We start from the raw sequence: 20,232 nt of genomic DNA, 5'->3' as shown, positions 1-20,232 counted from the left end.
GGCCAGAATTGAACTCAGGCCCTTGGTGCTGAGGCAGCAGTGCTAACCACTGTGTCACGTCTTTACATCACAAGAGATTCCACTCCATCACTAAACCCTCCTGACCAAAACAGGAACGGACAATCCTAGCCAATGTCTACACTGTTTCAAGAAGTTTCATTTCCTCTAATTAGACAGACACCTTACTGGCTCGTTACAGCAGCCAGTGGGACACTCTTCCCAAACATCCAGCATTCCTGATCCCGGTTGCTGTGCACCAGAATATTGCTGGAACTGGGTCAAGTCGCAGGACATGGTCTGTAGAATAGCTTCCCGCCTCATCCTCATGGAGAGCGGCTGCTTAGCTTAATGATAGCTGTCCTGTTTCCAGCTTCCTGGGCCCCCAAGCTCTGCAATTCCCTCCCTCAACCTCTCTACTCCTTAGAGACACTCCTTAAAACCTGCCACAGAATGTGCTTCTGGTCACCCTATCTGAACATCTTAGGTGTGGCAGTGTCAAGCTCTTGTGAAATGCTTTAACTAAATTAAAGACAGTGTTTCAATATGGTAATGAACAAGGTCGCGGAGATGACCTGGGATCCTGGTCCTCGTTCCATCTTCATCCCCAGATTCGAGCTTCAGGAGAGGTGGGCAAGAACCTCAAAGACAATAAAACGATTGTCGTCAGCTCCCATCACAAATGCTGCATCCAGACTGGGGGTAAAGAGGACTGGAATGTGGCACAAAATATTTATTATTGAACTTCATCAGCCATCAGAGCTTTATTTAAAAAGTCGAATATTATATATACACATGCACACCAGCTGCTAGCCTTTAATACCAGTTAGTACGTGGCATTAGAAGGTCCATGGTAGTTACATGAGGTAATTTACTCTCTTTGTCCCCAGATGTTTGGAAAAGTGTAGCCAGCTGTCTGGGAAGTTGTTGTTATTGATGCCACACTCAGAGCTCGTGTTCAAAGTAGTTTCCTGATGCTTCACAACACAGCAAGATATTGAACTGATAAGCTGTGGCCGCGCTGTTAGTATTGAGGTACTTATTGCCCATCATCCATTTCTATGTCTTCTCCCTCCCCGCCAAGCTTATTAGCTTCTGTCTCCATTTCAACACCCTTTCCCTCAGGATCTTTCATTGGATATCCCACTCCCACCTCTTCAGTTTCCATTTCTTCCATTTGCTCACTTTCATCTCCAGCAGAACTCACAACCTTCCTTTGGGAATCAGGTTTACTTTGACCTTCCGGTTCCGTTGACTTGTTACTCTGTTCTATTTCCATAACCTTGATTTTTCCTTCTTCTTTTGTAAATTTATTTTTTTCTGTGGCACCTAGTTCTGACCCAGCAACCTCATCCAGATCTTCATTTGTTATATTCCCAGTTGTACTTTCTCCTGGTGCGGGTTTATCTTCCCCTGTGGCGAGAGGTTGTGGTTGAACCATTTCCTTGGGCTCTCTCGTTGCTGGTTTCCCAGTATTACTTTCTCCTGTTGCTGCTTCAGTGACGCCACATTGCAACTCATCAGCTTCTTCTGTTGTTTTATTCACAGCTTTCCCTTCGGTTACAGGCTGATCTTCTTCATTGGTCAACGGTTCAGCTTCTCCTGAAGACAGCAATTCTTCCTTTGATTCCTTTCCTTCTTCATGGGTACCTTCACTTGTATCTTCTTGTACGTTCGGGCCATCTTCAATGTCCTCATGTTTGGTTGGACTGTTTGGTACTTGCACCAGTTCCTCCATGTTTTGCCTTTCCACACCTTCCGAGCCAACGCCTTCTGTGCCAACGTCTCCCCTGATGAAGTCTCCTGTGATAACGCTTCCTGTGACCTCTCCTCCTGCTTGTTTTTCAATATTTCCTTTTTGGTTATCTTCTGGGACTGGAAATTTCTCAACAAGGTCACTCTTTGTTCTGGCACTGTCCTCCTCCTGACTTGTGGAATCATCTGGCTTCTGAGTTTCCGTATGATCCTCAGATCCTTCCTTTGTGTCTTTCACACAGTTTGTGCTCTTCTCCCTTGAGTCGGAGGAGCTTTGACCCATCAGGCGCCTCTGTTTTGAGCTTCTTCCTTCGTCTGTCGCTGGTGGCAAACTATTACTTTCCTCGTCTTTAGCCAATGCGTCTTCATCGGATGAATCCTCAGTCCCTGCTTCCTCCCCTTCCTTCTGTAGTTCTTTAAGGAGATGGCTGTATCGGCCTTCCGTCCCCTTGGGAGGACCCCAGACAAACTCTGAAGATGGTTTATAGTGCACCTGTGCAAAGACTATCAACTTCCTTCTCTCAGATTTGTTCCGAATGGTGTAAAGAAAATAATCCAGGACACTCTCTCTAACATTGGGCAACTGGTTACGTATCAGAGTTTCTGTCAGAAAAAACTTCACCAATGGTGGCTGGTAATGTTCAAAGCCCAATTCTCCAAGGCACTTCAGTATCCGAGTGATACGGAGATTATTGTGCATGCGCCTGAAAAGGGAACGAGAAGTAAAATCAACAATAAAATCCTGTAACACCAGCGACCCCAATCACCAGGACAGCATCCTGGCCCCACTGCTGATCCAAGTGAAGGGACAGACCCCCAAAAGTCAGGAGAAGTTGGGGGACATGTTTTAAAAGTTCAGCTTTGAAGAAATGAAGTTCCTTCCCAAATCCTGTCTGCTTCTCACCATCTCTCCCCAAATCATTCTCTCACTTGTCCGAATATCTCCACTTGGCTTCAGTGTCAGTTTACCTGATGACACTCCTGTGAAGCGTATTTGGATGTTTAACTGTGTCAAAAGGTGCTATAAAACTGCGAGTTGTTGTCGCTAGCAGAAGTTGGCAACATTCTGGGCTCAGGGTCCAAACCTTGTGGCTTCAGATTCCTAAACACCGACTTGGAAATAAAAACAAAAGCAGAACTGAGGGAGTGCCACCCTGTCAGAGGGGGCAGTACAGAGGGAGTGCCACCCTGTCAAGGGGGGCAGTACGGAGGGAGTGTCACCCTGTCGGAGGAGGGGGCAGTACAGAGGGAGTGTCACCCTGTCAGAGGGGGCAGTACAGAGGGAGTGCCACCCTGTCAAAGGAGGAAGTACGGAGGGAGTGCCACCCTGTCGGAGGGGGCAGTACAGAGGGAGTGCCACCCTGTCGGAGGGGGCAGTACAGAGGGAGTGCCACCCTGTCAGAGGGGGCAGTACAGAGGGAGTGCCACCCTGTCAAAGGAGGAAGTACGGAGGGAGTGCCACCCTGTCGGAGGGGGCAGTACAGAGGGAGTGCCACCCTGTCGGAGGGGGCAGTACAGAGGGAGTGCCACCCTGTCGGAGGGGGCAGTACAGAGGGAGTGCCACCCTGTCGGAGGGGGCAGTACAGAGGGAGTGTCACCCTGTCAGAGGGGGCAGTACGGAGGGAGTGCCACCCTGTCAAAGGAGGAAGTACGGAGGGAGTGCCACCCTGTCGGAGGGGGCAGTACGGAGGGAGTGTCACCCTGTCAAAGGAGGAAGTACGGAGGGAGTGCCACCCTGTCGGAGGGGGCAGTACAGAGGGAGTGCCACCCTGTCAGAGGGGGCAGTACAGAGGGAGTGCCACCCTGTCAAAGGAGGAAGTACGGAGGGAGTGCCACCCTGTCGGAGGGGGCAGTACGGAGGGAGTGTCACCCTGTCGGAGGGGGCAGTACGGAGGGAGTGTCACCCTGTCGGAGGGGGCAGTACGGAGGGAGTGTCACCCTGTCGGAGGGGGCAGTACGGAGGGAGTGCCACCTTGTCAGAGGAGGCAGTACGGAGGGAGTGCCACCCTGTCAGAGGGGGCAGCACAGAGGGAGTGCCACCCTGTCGGAGGGGGCAGTACGGAGGGGGTGCCACCCTGTCGGAGGAGGGGGCAGTACGGAGGGAGTGTCACCCTGTCGGAGGGGACAGTACAGAGGGAGTGCCACCCTGTCAAAGGAGGAAGTACGGAGGGAGTGCCACCCTGTCAGAGGGGGCAGTACGGAGGGGGTGCCACCCTGTCGGAGGAGGGGGCAGTACGGAGGGGGTGCTGCGATCTGCTCTTTTCTGTTAATGTTAATGTGAGATGTTACAGGGTGTAAATTGACTGGGGCATTTCCCATTCAAACACAGAGACTACAGCACTATATAAAGAACCTGATTATCTATAAAGCTCTTTGGCACTGTGATCCCGATAGGTGCTATATAAATACAAATTACACTCACTGGTTGAGGTTGCTGAATCGCTGTTTCCAGTGATTGGCTCGTTTCACTGCTCCAGTTTTCACACTTATCAGTTTAATGCCATAAAAATCCAACATCATTTTGTAAGCTTCAATCAGCCTCCTTTTAGCATCATGAGATTCTTTGAATAACTGTTGATAGTGAAATAGTTAAAGAATTGTGAATAAAAAGTAGTTGATTTTAAAAAAAAAACAATCCATTCCAGCAACTCAGGGAATAACAGGTGTAATGTTCCCCCTCCTCACCTGGGTGTGGACATCCCCAACAACACTCAATCCATCCATCATCCAGGACAAAGCAGCCTGCTTGACTGACCCCCCCTCCATTCACACCGTAAACATTCACTCCCTCCCCCACTGACACATGGTCGCTGCCATGTGCACTATTTACAAGATGCATTGCAGCAACTCAACTTTCGACAGCACCTTTCAGACACGGACAAGAGCAGCAGATACACGGGAACTCCCCCCACCTCCCCTCCAGGCCACATACCATCCTGACTTGGAAACACATCCGCCATTCCTACACTGCTGCTGGGTCAAAATCCTAGACCTCCTTCCCTAACAGCGCTGTGGGTGTACCTACACCACATGGATTGCGGTGGTTCAAGGAGGCAGCTCACCACCGTCTTGTGAAGGATTTGGTTGCATCGTCACTGATGCCCACATCTCACAAATTAATTAAAAGCAACTCCTTGTCTTGACTGATCATGTACTTTTCATTGGCTAAGGCACCATCAAATCTCGAGGCAATGACCAATTGCTGAGAGGCTAAGAGACCCTGTGTCAATACAAACAAGATCGATCAATAAAGATCTTGGTTCAATTCCCCATCTGAGCAGAATTAGCAAACCCCATCCCAGATGGGGAATATTAAAACAGAGCCGTGGGCAGTAAGCCATGGGCCTTGCCAATGATGCTAAAATCCAGTGAATGAATAATAAAAACACAATTTACAGTCATAGAGGTTTACAGCATGGAAACACTCCCCTCGGCCCAACTTATTCATGCCCTCCAGTTTTTACTTCTAAGCTAGTCCCAATTGCCCACGATTGGCCATATCCCTCTATACCCATCTTACCCATATAACTGTCTAAATGCTAAATTTGGTCCACAGTGATACAGAGAATAACACACAGCAATGCGGAGTTGCTCATTTTCTCAGGAAGCTAAGAAATGTTAGCCAGAGTTGGTCTCTATCCATCCAGGATCCATGTAGTTACGCTGGGGATGCAGACAGCTCACAATGTGATTTTCACAAAGTGGCTTTCACTCTGGCATCTCCTTAAAGAAAGTCTTTTTTAATCATAGACATAGACACCCTACAGTGCAGAAGGAGGCCATCCGGCCCATTGAGTCTGCACCAACAACAATCCCAGCGCAGGCCCTATCACACAGCCCCACACATTTTACCCCGCTAATCCCTCTGACCTACACATCCCCTGACACTAGGGTCAGTTTAGCATGGCCAATCGACCTAACCCGCACAACTTTGAGCTGTGAGAGGAAACTGGAGAACCCAGAGGAAACCCACGCAGACACGGGGAGAACATGCAAACTCCACACAGACAGTGACTCGAGGCCGGGATTGAACCCAGGTCCCTGGCGTGCTAACCACTGCACCACCGTGCCAACCCTGACTGTACGCAGAATGTAAAGTTTCAAAAAAATACAACACCAGTGGATCCCATCTCATCAAATACTAATTAACTTTTGGAAGCTGTGACCTTTTCAGTTTTCTACATGTTCCATGGTACAGTAAACAAAACAGTGGGCAACATGGGATGTAGGAGCAGGCCATTCAGCTCCTTCAGCCTGCTCCGCCATTCAATAAGACCATGGTCCATCTGGTTGTGGGCTGAACTCCACTATCCTGTCGGCCACACACATATCCCACCCCCACCCCACCCCTCCCACCCCCACCCCACCCCTCCCACCCCCACACACCCCATCTCCCCTCCCACGCACCCCCACCATATCAGGAAAGTGGAGTTGAAACCACAATCTCAGTGCACCCAAACAAGCCCCAGAGTGTGGCCATTCAGAGATTTTCACAGTAACCTCATTGCAGTGTTAATGTAAGTCTACTTGTGACACTCATAAATAAACTTTAAAGAAGCTTAATTGGATGGGCAGATGGAGCACACCAGAATGATAGGGAGTGGGATAGCTCGATCTTGGGTTCGGACATAGCTCGGCACAACATCGAGGGCCGAAGGGCCTGTTCTGTGCTGTACTGTTCTATGTTCTAAGCACATTGGGTATTATCTCATCAGGTGTTGCTCCAAAGTCCTACGTTTCTCTTCTCCCCGTGTTTTGCTTTTATCCTTGCCATTCTATTGTTTGTTGTACTTGGGGGGGTGAAATGAAGTGAACTCCTTCAAAGTCCCAGGTTTGGATGATCTGGAATGGGCTGGATGGGAGGTTGGTGACAGCAGATTCAATAAGAACTTTCAAAAGAGAATTGGAAAAATACTTGAAAAAGGAAAGATTTACGGAACTGGGGGAGAGAGCAAGGAAAGCGGGATTAATTGGATATCTCTTTCAATGGCACAATTGGCCAAATCGTTTCTTTCTGTGCTGTAGGCTTGGATAGTTAGAGCGGTCTTTCCAAATATCAGGAATATTTAGTCTCTGAGTCAGACGGAGATCTGTACACTGAGCAATTCCTTCCCTCGATACATACCTCAATTTCTTGTTTTGTGAGTTCCTTGGCATACCAATTCATTCCAGGCTCACGCAATGGAAACAGCCTAAAATCACAAGCCAAATGGTTAGAGATGAGGACAGCTCCAAAATTGCCTGGAAAACTTTGTGATTCAGAAAATGGGAGGGGGGGTTGGTTACCACTGACCAGAAACTGGACTGGACTAGCCATATAAATACCGTGTCTACAAGAGCAGGTCAGAGGCTGGGAATTGTGCAGAGAGTAACTCATGTGCTGACTCCACAAAGCCTGCCCACCTTTTGCAAAGCGTAAGTCAGGAATGCAGTGGAATACGCTCCTCTTACCCGGATGAGTTCAGCTCCAACAACACACAAGTTCAGCACCATCCAGGACAAACAGCCCACCTGATTGCCACCCCATACATCTTAACCATTCATTTCCCCACCACGGATGCACAATGGCTGTAACGTGTTCCATCTACGACATCTCCTTCGACAGGAACCTGTACCATCTAGAAGGGCAGGGGCAGCTGATACCTGGGAACACCACCACCTGGAAGTTCCCCTCAAAGTCACTCACCATCCTGACTGGGAAATATATCACCGTTCCTTCACTGTCACTGGGTCAAAAATCCTGGAACTCCCTCCCTAACAGCTACACCACAGGGAGTGCAGCAGGTTCAAGAAGCTCACCACCATTTTCTCAATGGTGCAAACAGGTTTGGATGATAAATGTCAGCCCAGGCAGCTCACGCCCTAACAATGAATAATAAACATATCCATCAATGTACAACTCTGATAATGGCAGCATGAAGATTCGATGATGCACTCCATTAGAGTGATGGTGGTGAGGGTGGGATTTGTCATGGTCATCCTGTAGATCATAGAGTCTTCAAGCAGAGAAGAACATCATTGAGCTCATTGAGCCTGTGCTGGTTCTTGGATAGAACAATCCAGTTTCATCTTTCATTGTAGCCTTTTCCCGTAACCTCCGGTTCCACGCCTGCTGCACAAGCGTTTCTCCTTACTCACACTATCAAACCCCCTCGTAGTCTAAACACATAAAATCCCCTACAGTGCAGAAGGAGGCCATTCGGCCCATTGAGTCTGTACCGACCACAATCCCATCCAGGCCCTATCCCCATAACCCCATGCATTTACCCTAGCTAGTCCCCCTGACACTAAGGGTCAACTCAGCATGGCCAATCCACCTAATCTGCACATCTTTGGACTGTGGGAGGGAACCCATGCAGACACGGGGAGAATGTGCAAACTCCACACAGACAGTGACCCAAGCCGGGAGTCGAACCCGGGTCCCTGGCGCTGTGAGGCAGCAGCACTGGTAATCAGTGTGCTGAGACACCTTTTAGTCTCTCTGTAAGCCCTCTGCCCAAAGGAGAACATCCCTGTCTCTATCCTCTCCACATGACTGATGTCTCTCAGACATGATCAAATCTGGGTAAACCTCCACTATACTGTCCCAACGTGACATCCTTTCTAAAAACTGGTGACCAGAATTGTACACAATACTCCACGTGAGGCTTAATCATTGGTTTGTAAAATTTAGCACAACTTGCTTTTTTTGTCTTCAATGCCCCGATTTACAAAGAAAGTTATCCAAGCATTTGTTTAACTATTCTATTAACCCAGTGCGACCTTGTAACAGTACAGGGCAAGGAGGTCTCATTGGTGCTGAACCAGGTCACACACTCTATCTGCCAAATCCTTAGAAACGTTTGTTTTTAAGAAAGTGTAATTGAAAAGAAAAGCACCTCAGCTGACCCTTAACCCCTTTAACCCTTTATAAACCAAATGCGCCAAAGTAGAAAAAAGAGATACCATTGGATGTAGGAATGGTTCCGCTCCAACTGGTCATATTTCCCTTTCCAATTTGTAATCATTTCCTCTATTGTCCACTCTAGAAGAGGAAAGACATTAAAATTAATCCACCAATGGGTACCTGGGAGCTAAAAAGGAACCAAACTGTTTGAAATGTCTAACAGATTCAGTTGGACTGTATGTGGGTAGATATCAGGAGAATGGGAACTGTAATCCCTTCCATATCTTACACCTCTGGATACAGGTCAAAATGTAACTCATAACTGGTATTAGAAATTTCTTATTAGCTGCAAAGATCCTCAGTGAGATTAGTCTGACAAGCTGTATCCACCGGGAACAAGGTTGAAAGTCTGCAGAAGGACAACAATTGGATGCGAGATGGAAATGAGGCTTTATCTTGACTCAGTGCCTAACACTCTGGGGTCACGACCTGCTCCGGGATCACATCCTAGAATCATAGATCCCACAGTATGGAAGGAGGCCATTTGGCCCATCGAGTCTGCACCGACTACAATCCCACCCATCTATTCCCATGACCCCATGCATTTACCCTAGCTAGTCCCCCTGGCACTAAGGGGCAACTTAGCATGGCCAATCCACCTGATTCGCTCATCCTCCTGTGGAAGGAAACCGGAGCACCCAGAGGAAAGCTATGCAGACACAGGGAGAACGTGCAAACACCACACAGTCAGTGACCCAAGGTGGGAATCGAACCCGGGTCTCTAGCACTGTGAGGCAGCAGTGCTAACCCACTGTGCCACCCTGTTTAGCTTAAGCACAGATTTGAGATTGACATCTCCAGTGCAGTGTTGAGGGTGTGCTGCACTGTTAGAGGTGTCATTAAACGGAGTCCCATCCGCCCACTCAGGTGAACAGAAAAGGCTTCACGATCCCTATCTGTATCGAAGCCAGGGAGGTCTCCCAATGGCAGGGAATAAAAAGAATCAGCTGGCAAGTTCTTACCGTCTGGCTGAGAGAGCTTTTCGTTCATGTAGAACTTGAAGTTGGTGTTGTCGTGATTCCTTACTTTATCATCCAAATCCTGTTGGGAATAGGAGACTGATCAATGTGGGGAAACAGCTGGCTTTAACACTGAAGCTGCCCATGTAATCATTTCCAATTCCAACAGGGAATTCAGGAGAAACATCCTCACAAACAGACTGCTGAGAATGTGGAGGTCGCCACCACAAAGAGGAAATTAGCAAAGAGGCACGAAAAGGGAAGTTGAGAAACACACGGAGGAGAAAATGATTGGTGGAAACAGGAAAGGCTAGAAACACTCAGCAGATCTGGCAGCAACATTGGAGAGAAAGAGTTATGGGACTGGATTTGTATGGCGGAGGTCGGGTTGGGAAATTTTCTAACCCTACAGATTTGTCTCAAGGAGAAAGCAGATTATCACAAGATCATTCTTGGAGTCAGCCACTCAGTCATAATGACACCATCTGGCAACTGTTTTAACAAAAGCAGGCTGAACAGGTGGCCTCATTATGAATGCCCGGCTGAGTTCCAAGAATGGTCACTACAATTTAGATTTCAGCAAGCAAACGTAGTAGGGATAGAAAGCTTTGTTTGATGGACATCTCTATTATATTGTAACAATGTGCTGTTTCTTTGAAGTTTTTTTTTCCACTGCCTCAGTGTTTATTCACATATCATTAAGGGACAAAGCTTCTGACACAGACACTGTGAACGCCTGTGATTTACTGACAATCTTATGAGAAAGGGAAAAGAGCCAATGGGTTTCAATGGGATCCGAGCAAGGGTTTGAACTGTCCACTCAACATAGTCAGCAAGGGCAGGAGTGCTGAATGAGGGCTTGTCACCCACACATTATCCTAAGCTAGTGAAAATCTGGAGTAAATACACTGGCATAGCCCATTTGGGCCAAATGGCCTGTCTCTGTGCTGTAAATTCTAAGTAAAATAAAACAAGATTAAGCCTTGGCCTGTTGGCTGACGGGTGGCACTCCCTCAGTGCTGCAAGAGACCTTGTTAACCAGCTCAAACCTGAATCCCAGGCAGAGAAACAGCCAATGGTCCAAACCGCCAGAGACAGCTATCTGTCGCTCTGTCTCATACTCACAGGGTAACCGTGCCGGTAGCGTTGGAGGTCCTTTGCTGCTCTCCAGTTTCGAGATCGAGATGGCATGTCCTGAAATGAGCAAACACTCACAGTTTACCACTCCCACCACACATCTACTGCACAAATAGATCTAACAGGAGCCTCGGAACTAAGCAGCAGGCCTCAGTCTGGAATGAAACATCAGCCCAGGAGGAGAAGCCAAGCCTAGAGGAGGTGACATACAAACACAGGAACTAGAAGCAGGAGGCCATTCAGCCCGTCAAGCCTGCTCCGCCATTCATCAAATTCAATATCCTGATCTCTCCCCTTCCCCCCACATCCCTTGACCCCTTTAGCCCCAACAGCTATATCTAATTTCTTCTTGAAATCACACAATGTTTTGGCCTCACCTACTTTCTGTGGACGAAGGAATTTCTCCTCACCCCAGTTCACAGAATCACAGGGCAGGAGAGGACCTTTGGCCCATCAAGTCTGCACCGAGGCAAGAAATACCCTGACCTGCCCAGCTAATCCCACCCAGAATCACAGATTACTACAGGACAGTACAATAAGATTTACCCCCTGGTCCTCAAACTATGACCCCTGTCCTGGAAAACCTGTATTTTGAGACTAGGCAGTAGGGGAGAGGCTAAATAAAGTTTCTGACACCTAACTTTCTCATCCTTTCAGACGTTTCTGCTTCTTCGAAAGCAGGATTATTTCTGTTGTTGGGTTTTAGCTCCAAATACAGACATGAGTCAAACGTTAAATCTGTGACCTCTAACACTGAGAAGGGCGAGGGCACTGACACATGGGAACACCACCAGCCGGGGGTTCCCCTCCAAGTCACTCACCATGCTGGCTTGGAAATATATCGCTGCTCCTTCACTGTCACTGGCTCAAAATCCTGGAACTCCCTCCCTGGGGGTGGGGGGGGGTGGGGGGAGGTGGGTAGCTGTTGTGTCTGTTGGGTACGTAGCCCTTTAAGGGAGCAGGTCATGTGACCCTTGGAGTTCTTCCCAGGGACTGCCCTAGGGGAGCAGGAGGAGTTGGAGAGTGGAGCAAGTGAGATCTCTAATACAATCTCTGTGTTTCCCTGATGTCTCTCTGTGGAGTCAGTTCTTGGGATACACCCCAGCAGCAGAATACACAACAGTACCCACACCACATGCACTGCAGCGGTTAAAGGAGGCGACTCAGGGGCAATTAGGGGTGGGCAAATAAATGTTGGTCTAGCCAATGGCACCCCGTATCCCATGAATGATTTTAGGAAAGGCATACACACACCCACAACTATCTCACAGAACACGAGTGAGATACCTACACATTTTGGATGGTTCCTCCTCTCTGCAGGTCTGAACTCCGAGTCCTGACGATTTTTCTGTAAAGTAAGACAAAGGGACTTTGGTCCAATGTTTTTGAACAGAAATTTCTGACAAGCTTCAGTCTTGATGACAGTGATAGGGACTCAAACCACGTGTGGGTAAAATGAGTTGTATACACATTTATCAAACACCTACCGCCACCCCACCTACAAACCGTGCTGCGCTACTGGAGGCACCATCTTTTGGATTAGTTTTAAACCAAAACCCTTTCTACCCCCTCACATCGACATCCCATTACATTATAATAAAGAGCGAGGGATTCTACGTCATGTCCTGACCAATGTCGCTTCAGACACGTGGGTACATTGGAAAGGCTGGGTTTGGTCTCCTTGGAGATGAAACGGTTGAGAGAAGATTCAACGAGCGTTCAAAATGATGCGGGGTCTGGGCAGGAGGTGGGGAGAATCAAGGGACACCAAGTAGACGTAGGCAAAAGATGGTGACAGGGCACAGCGAGTGGTTAGGATTGGTAACGTGCTGCCCAAGAGTGGGGTAGAGGGAGGATCAATTGTAACTTTCAAAGAGGAATTTGATAAATATATGAACAGAAGAAATTTGCAGGGCTACAGGGAAAAAAACAGGAGAGTGGGATGAATTGGGCTGCTCTAACAGAGAGCTAGCATAGGCACGATGGGTCAAATGGCCTCCTTTTGTACTGTAACCATTCAAAGATTCAACATTTAGCCCCTAGTTAACATCACAGAAAGATTATCTGGCTAATATCATCATCCTGTTTGTGGGAATTTAGCTCCCTGTTTTCCCACATTATAATTGTGAATTTACTACAGAAATACTTCACTCTCTGTACAACATCCTGAGCTCCTCAATTCTTCCTTATTTTCCTCATTCCTTTAGAATCTGAAAATGTGTTGCTCAGTCTTGAATATATTCAAAAACTGACCACCCGCAAGTCTAAAAGGTGGAGAATTTCAAAGATTCGTAACCCTCTGAATAAAGAGGTTTCTCTTCATCCAGTCCTTAATTGGTCAACCCATTAGCTGGAGACTATGATCCTTGTACAGGACTCTCCAGCCACAGAACATAAGAACATAAGAACATAAGAAATAGGAGCAGGAGTAGGCCATCTGGCCCTTCGAGCCTGCCCCGCCATTCAATAAGATCATGGCTGATCTGTCGCTGCTCAGTTCCACATTCCCGCCCTCTCCCCATAACCCTTAATCCCCTTGCCTATCAAAAACCCATCAACCCGCGTCTTAAAAATATTTAGCGAGGCAGCCTCCACCACTTCAACGGGCAGAGAATTCCAGAGATTCACCACCCTTTGAGTGAAGAAGTTCCTCCTCAACTCCGTTCTAAACCGCCCCCCCTTTATCTTGAGGCTGTGCCCCCTAGTCCTACTGTCCTTTCTGAGCGGGAAGAGTCTCTCCACCTCTACCCTATCCATCCCATTCATCATCTTATACGTCTCAATGAGATCTCCCCTCATTCTTCTAAACTCTAACGAGTACAAGCCTAGTTTATTCAGCCTCTCCTCATAGCTCAACCCCCTCAACTCCGGCATCAGCCTAGTAAACCTCCTCTGCACTCCCTCCAAGGCCAAAATATCCTTGCGTAAGTGCGGCGCCCAAAACTGCACACAGTACTCCAGCTGCGGCCTCACCAATGCCCTACAAGACAAGCCTCTAAACAGCTACCCTGCTGAACCCTTGGAGAATCTTCTTTGTTTCAATGAGATCACCTCTCATTCATCTAAACTCCAGAGAAAACGGACTCAACCTCTCCCCTCAGGACAATCTTTTCATCCCAGGAGTCTATCCACTGAATCTTTGTTACACTAAAATGGATGATTTCACATTTCACCGCACTGTGTGCTTTTTTCCACCGTCTTGCCTGCTCGCTTTAACCTGTCTTTTCCCCTCAGCAATTTCTGCACCTGCCTCACACTTTGCCACTCAGCTTGGTATCATCGGCAAACTTGCACTCAGCCCCCTTGCGGAAGTCAATTGTAAATCATTGAGGCTCAAATCACAAGTCTCTTTTCAATCTCCTGTCTTCCTGGGTTTGATCGGACTGGATGGACTCTGGTCCCTCAATCCAACCGCTGCCCTTCACATCTGAGCCTACACACCAATTCTCCTTAGCTCGCAGGCTTGGCTGAGGAGGTACTCTTAGTCTGAAGTTGTCCCACTCCAGAGATTCAAGTCCATAATCTGGTGTAACTCCGTAGTGCAGTACTGAGGGGGGTGCTGCACAGTGGGAGGTGCTGCCTTTCATACCAGGCATGACACAGCCCCACTCAGTACAAGATACAATGTCACTGTTCTGAAGAAGGGCTGTGGGATTATCCCTAGTATCCCGGTCAATATTAATCAGACTGTCAACGTCACTGAAAGACCATGTCCTTCAAGATCTGAGTGTCGCTTGTGGGATCTTGCTGTGTGCAGGTTGGCTGCCACATTTCCCAAATTGCAACAGCGCTTCACAAAGTGCTTCAATGTCTGTGAAGTACTTTGAGATGCTCTAAAATTATGAAAGGGGGTGATAGAAATGTAGCTCACGGCCACACCCGCAATCTGAAGATGCAGGTAGTGACTGAGAATTGTGAATATCTAAAGGTTCTCTTCCAGTCCGCTTGTCCTTCCAAAACAAAAGCACGATAAAGAGAACATCTCACCTGGGTCCACTTCGAAAAATAGGAGAGGATTAGGCTCCACAACCACTGCAGAAAATAAATCTGAAGAACAGTAAATTAAGAGACAGTAAGAGACAGCCATCCAGTCCAGTAGGAGTTACAAGCTTAGTGCCAAAATCTATTCTCCCTGTTCTCAAACCGGTGCAAAGTACAAGTCACAAAGACAAGCAGTAACTTCACAGCTGTCTCCAGGGGGTTTCCTTACATTATCTCCTGCTGTGGGACTAAGTTGAACAGGATAGAGGATACAACAGGAGTTATAGAGTCAGAGGTTTACAGCATGGAAACAGACCCTTTGGCCCAACTTGTCCATGCTGCCCTTTTTTTTAAACCACTAAGCTGGTCCCAGTTGCCCGCATTTGGCCCATATCCCTCTACATTTATCTTGCCCATTTGGCCAAGTTCCGCACACATGAGGACGGCCTGAACAGGGATCTTGGGTTCATGTATAAAAGTAGGGAGGTCTTGCTGCAGCTGTACAGGGCACTGGTGAGGCCGCAGCTGGAGTACTGTGTGCAGTTTTGGTCGCCGCACTTACGCAAGGATATTTTGGCCTTGGAGGGAGTGCAGAGGAGGTTTACTAGGCTGATACCGGAGATGAGGGGGTTGAGCTATGAGGAGAGGCTGAATAAACGAGGCTTGTACTCGTTAGAGTTTAGAAGAATGAGGGGAGATCTCATTGAGGCGTATAAGATGATGAATGGGATGGATAGGATAGAGGTGGAGAGACTCTTCCCACTCAGAAAGGACAGTAGGGCTAGAGGGTACAGCCTCAGGATAAAGGGGGGGTGGTTTAGAACGGAGTTGAGGAGGAACTTCTTCACTCAAAGGGTGGTGAATCTCTGGAATTCTCTGCCCGTTGAAGTGATGGAGGCTGCCTCGCTAAATATTTTGAAGACGCGGGTTTATAGGTTTTTGATAGGCAAGGGGATTAAGGGTTATGGGGAGAGGGCGGGAATGTGGAACTGAGACACGACAGATCAGCCATGATCTTATTGAATGGCGGGGCAGGCTCGAGGGGCTAGATGGCCTACTCCTGCTCCTATTTCTTATGTTCTTATGTCACACTATCTGTAACCCCCCATGACTTGCCTGAACTTGCAACATCTCACTTACTGTCCTGTCTGGGGACAATACACATCCTTTAACCTATGCTTAATGCTCTCTCCACTCACATTGTCTGCACAGCAGGTTAGCTGTAAAGACTTGCATTCTAATCAGTAATCTGTAGATTGTGTGTGTCTTTATATGCCTTCTCTGGTCAGAACCTTCCACACACCTGATGAAGGAACACTGTTTCCAAAAGCTTGGGGGTTTACTATCAAATAAACTGGTTGGACTTTAACCTGGTGTTGAGAGACTTCTTACTGAGAGAGAATAGATCCAATGTTTCAAGTCTGGATGACCCTTCGTCAGAGGCTTATCCAGACTCGAAACATTGGCTCTATCCTCACTCCACAGATGCTGTCAGATCTGCTGAGATTTTCCAGCATTTTCTGTTTTTGTTTCAGATTCCGGCATCTGCAGTATTTTGCTTTCACACAAGACCTTTTGCTACCAAACTGAACATTAACACAGAGCAGAAGAGATCACTAGGTCCATTATATCTGGTTCTTTCAGACAGCCAACACAACGAGTCCCACTGCCCCTGCTCCTTTCCGATAACTCTGCAAATATCTCCTCTTCAAGAGTTTATTGAATAGCTTCATATACAGCACTTGGGGCAGAACATGCCTCTCAGTGAACGGTCTCTTCAAGCATCATCACATGAAGACATCTGGAATGGATTGCAGAGTGTCCGTCATTTCTTGTAGACAAAAAGATATCAACAAAATCCAGGGACCTGAACATGAGTTTGTTTTGCATCACGGCAGATTGAGAACTGAAATGCAGTTTTAAAAAAATGTCTGGAGTAAAGGTTGGTCATTAGTAATAGTCAAGTTGGTAGATTGGTCAGGCTCAGAGAAGGAAAGCTGCTATGCTTGCCCACTCTGCAATTATAGATACTCCTGCCCCACAGCAACACGGACAACTCCTAACTACCCCAGTGAAACAATCAGTTCCAACAAACCACCAACAACAATTCGAGAAGGTGGCCCATCACCTCCTCACCAACCTAGACATGCCCATCACCTCCTCACCAACCTAGACATGCCCATCACCTCCTCACCAACCTAGACATGCCCATCACCTCCTCACCAACCTAGACATGCCCATCACCTCCTCACCAACCTAGACATGCCCATCACCTCCTCACCTCCTCACCAACCGAGACATGCCCATCACCTCCTCACCAACCTAGGCATGCCCATCACCTCCTCACCAACTGAGACATGCCCATCACCTCCTCACCAACCGAGACATGCCCATCACCTCCTCACCAACCTAGACATGCCCATCACCTCCTCACCAACCTAGACATGCCCATCACCTCCTCACCTCCTCACCAACCGAGACATGCCCATCACCTCCTCACCAACCTAGGCATGCCCATCACCTCCTCACCAACTGAGACATGCCCATCACCTCCTCACCAACCGAGACATGCCCATCACCTCCTCACCAACCTAGACATGCCCATCACCTCCTCACCAACCTAGGCATGCCCATCACCTCCTCACCAACCGAGACATGCCCAGTGAATGCCAGACTTACGAGTGATGCCCACATCCCAAGATATATATATGTTTTTGAATTGATGCTACTCCTGTTTCTACATAGCAGGTTCATGGGCTGAATGGCCTCCTTCTGTTGGAATCACAGAACTGGTTTCAGCATCGGAGACATTTTAAGTTTGCTCTGGTTCGCTGAAGAACAACTTAACCAGTGTTCATCCAACCAGATTTCCTGTAGCTCAACAAGCCTCCTCTTTCCACTGCCTAAGAAAGGCCTAATTAGTCTGTCTCCATCACACACGTGGTGGATTTCAAATCTAATCACTTGCTGCAGAAAAAGGAAGTTATTCCTCATGAAGCCTTTGGCTTTTGTTTGGCCATTCACCTCAACCTGTGTCACCTGCTTCCCCACCCTTCCACCAATGGGAACAATCTCTGTTAGCATGGAACAGACTCGAGGGGCTGAATGACCTCCTCCTGTTGCCTGGAATTTCCTCCCTGGGTGTCACCCAGATTTTAGATCTAGTATTTGTACCCGTCCTGCCAATATCAGCTTTTACCCAAACTCCCCGTGAACTTTATCAAAATGAAAATGGGTGGGAATCAGCATAAACAATCGAAGCCCAGAGAAAAACACCAAACTCACACCTAAACCTTCCTGGGTTTCAACTCATTTTAACCACTGTTCACATACATTAGGCACGGCCCATTTAACAACCTGACATTGAGGAAGCTTTTTAACTGGCTTCCAACAGTGGCTGCACGATGGCACAGTGGTTAGCACCGCTGCCTCACAGCGCCAGGGACCTGGGTTCGATTCCTGGCTTGGGTCACAGTCTGTGTGGAGTCTGCACGTTCTCCCCGTGTCTGTGTGGGTTTCCTCCCAGTGCTCTGGCTTTCTCCCACAGTCCGAAAGGTGTGCCGGTTAGGGTGCAATAGCTGTGCTAAATTCTCCCTCAGTGTACAGGCACCAGAGCGTGGCAACGAGGGGATTTTCACAGTAACTTCATTGCAGAGTTAATGTAAGCCTCCTTGTGACTAATAAATAAACTTTAAACAAAAAAAAACTCCCAGGGAGACAGTGAAAATGCTTTGGGGTTGTGCAGGTTGGATGGATTGGCCATTCTAACTTGCCACTTAATGCCCCAAGATGTGTCAGTTAGGCGGATTAGCCTTGGTAAATGTCTGGGGTTAGACGGATAGGGCAGGGCAGAGGGCCTGGGTAAGACAGTCTGTCAGAGAGTGGGTACTGGCTCGATGGGCTGAATGGCCTCTTCTGCACGGTAAGGATTCTACAATGCAATGTCCTCATGCGTTCCTGAAGACCAGACACATCTGTGGACTTGTGGGAGAGCCCTGGCTTGCCACCAACTAAAATAAAATAAAATAAAATTACTGGGGAAGGCGCTGAACTCATCGAGAGACATCGGAGGGGGTGTACAAACCTCCAAGTAATTCCTCCAGCCCCCCCCCCCTCAGACTGCACATTGGAATATCAGCCATCTTAGAACACAGAGTGGCAGCAAATTGCCCTCGGCTCTGGGCACAGATGGGTCAGACGGTGGAGGAGATCTGGGCACGACCCTCCTCCCTCCCTCCCTCCCTCGCTCACCCACCACAAACCTCTCTGAGGTCTTTGTTGTGAGATTTGTAGGCAATTCTGGACCCACCCCCCACCCCCCCAACCTTGTGCAGTGCCACAGCCTCAGAGCTGCTGCTCGCCCAAGCTCAGGAGGAACATTGTACAGAGATGGCAACCTGCTGGCCTGACAAGGTTCCAGTGCAGACACAAAGCCTGGCCACAGCTCCCAGCTTCAGAGCCCGGGCTGTGGATCACTGGCTGCGGTGCTGAGTCAGATCCAAACCCACCCTCTCAAAGTCACCCTGTGGGGGTGGTCATCAGACAGGAGGGAGATTGGGGTGGGGGTTGGTTTCTGAGTATAACAACCCCCCCACCCCACCCCCTCCTCCCTCCCTCCCTCCCACACACACACACACACACACACACATCCCTATTCCAGTCTCTCCATCCATCCCTCCCCTCTTACCACATTCTTCAATGGTAATCCCCTGCCTCTGGAGGCTGCTCCCACTGCGGGCTCAGGCTCCGGCTCCTCTTCGCTCTCTGCCCAAGTGGAATCGTACTGCGTGTCTCTTCCCAGCATCTTCCTTTGGCAGAGAGAAAGCGGAGACTCTCTCTCTCACTGACACTGATACAGGGACCGATACCCCGGGATTGCCCAGATGTGGCAGCGCTGGGCAGCTGGGCTCAGGCTCACACAGGGGACTGCGAGGGGCAGCTCACTTCACAGCCCCCCGGGCTCAGAGAGGAAAGAGCAGTCAAACAGGAAGCCACAACTCAGCCCCAAATCCTTTCTCTTTCGATTTCCCTTCAGTCCAGTGCCTCCTGTAAAGCTTCCTCCGCTTCAGAGGGGAGAATTAGCTCAGCGTTTGGTCCTGGTTTGTACACACTCTGAATTAGGGCACTGTTTGAGGACACATTGGTGTGGCTGGGTGTGGGGTGGTGGGGGAAAAAAAAACACAAGTTGCATTTAACAAGCGCCAGTCACCTCTTGCACGTTTCCCCCCCCGCCAACCCCACCACAAAATAATCCTTCTATAGCCAACGTGGGTGAATTATTTTTGAATTGGAGTCACTCACTGGCCTTTAGGGATTTGCAGTCTGTCTGAGCACAATAAACCCAGTGATAAAACTAAACAACAACTGCCCCGCTTCCATTTCAGGGGTGGAGGGAAATATCAGACTTTCCAGCACTGATTAAATTTGTTTTTTTTTGTTTAAATGTTCAGCAGTTAT

General features: G+C 48.4%; 1 protein-coding gene across 3 annotated transcripts; it reads right to left on the bottom strand.

The window, feature by feature from the left end:
* Nucleotides 1-746: 746 nt before the first annotated feature.
* Nucleotides 747-19,749, bottom strand: LOC145353598 (uncharacterized). Of its 3 annotated transcripts, none has more exons than XM_080204351.1 (9): nt 19,463-19,749; nt 14,782-14,841; nt 12,086-12,142; nt 10,783-10,851; nt 9,661-9,739; nt 8,698-8,776; nt 6,878-6,944; nt 4,175-4,323; nt 747-2,456 (listed from the first exon to the last, which is right to left on the bottom strand). In XM_080204351.1, exons 1-9 carry the CDS (start codon nt 19,577-19,579, stop codon nt 1,037-1,039), a joined length of 2,097 nt encoding a protein of 698 aa, XP_080060477.1. In that variant the 5' UTR covers nt 19,580-19,749; the 3' UTR covers nt 747-1,036. The 3 variants fall into 3 exon arrangements, with proteins under 3 accessions (XP_080060477.1, XP_080060480.1, XP_080060479.1); XM_080204354.1 differs by lacking the exon at nt 19,463-19,749 and adding an exon at nt 17,455-17,484; XM_080204353.1 differs by lacking the exon at nt 14,782-14,841.
* Nucleotides 19,750-20,232: the final 483 nt, after the last annotated feature.

Source organism: Carcharhinus amblyrhynchos, chromosome 16 (genome assembly GCF_965287045.1).
Source record: "Carcharhinus amblyrhynchos chromosome 16, sCarAmb.v2.hapA, whole genome shotgun sequence".
NCBI lineage: Eukaryota > Metazoa > Chordata > Chondrichthyes > Carcharhiniformes > Carcharhinidae > Carcharhinus > Carcharhinus amblyrhynchos.
Note: the sequence above shows the minus strand (reverse complement) of the source record. Positions and strands in the feature narration are given on the sequence as shown.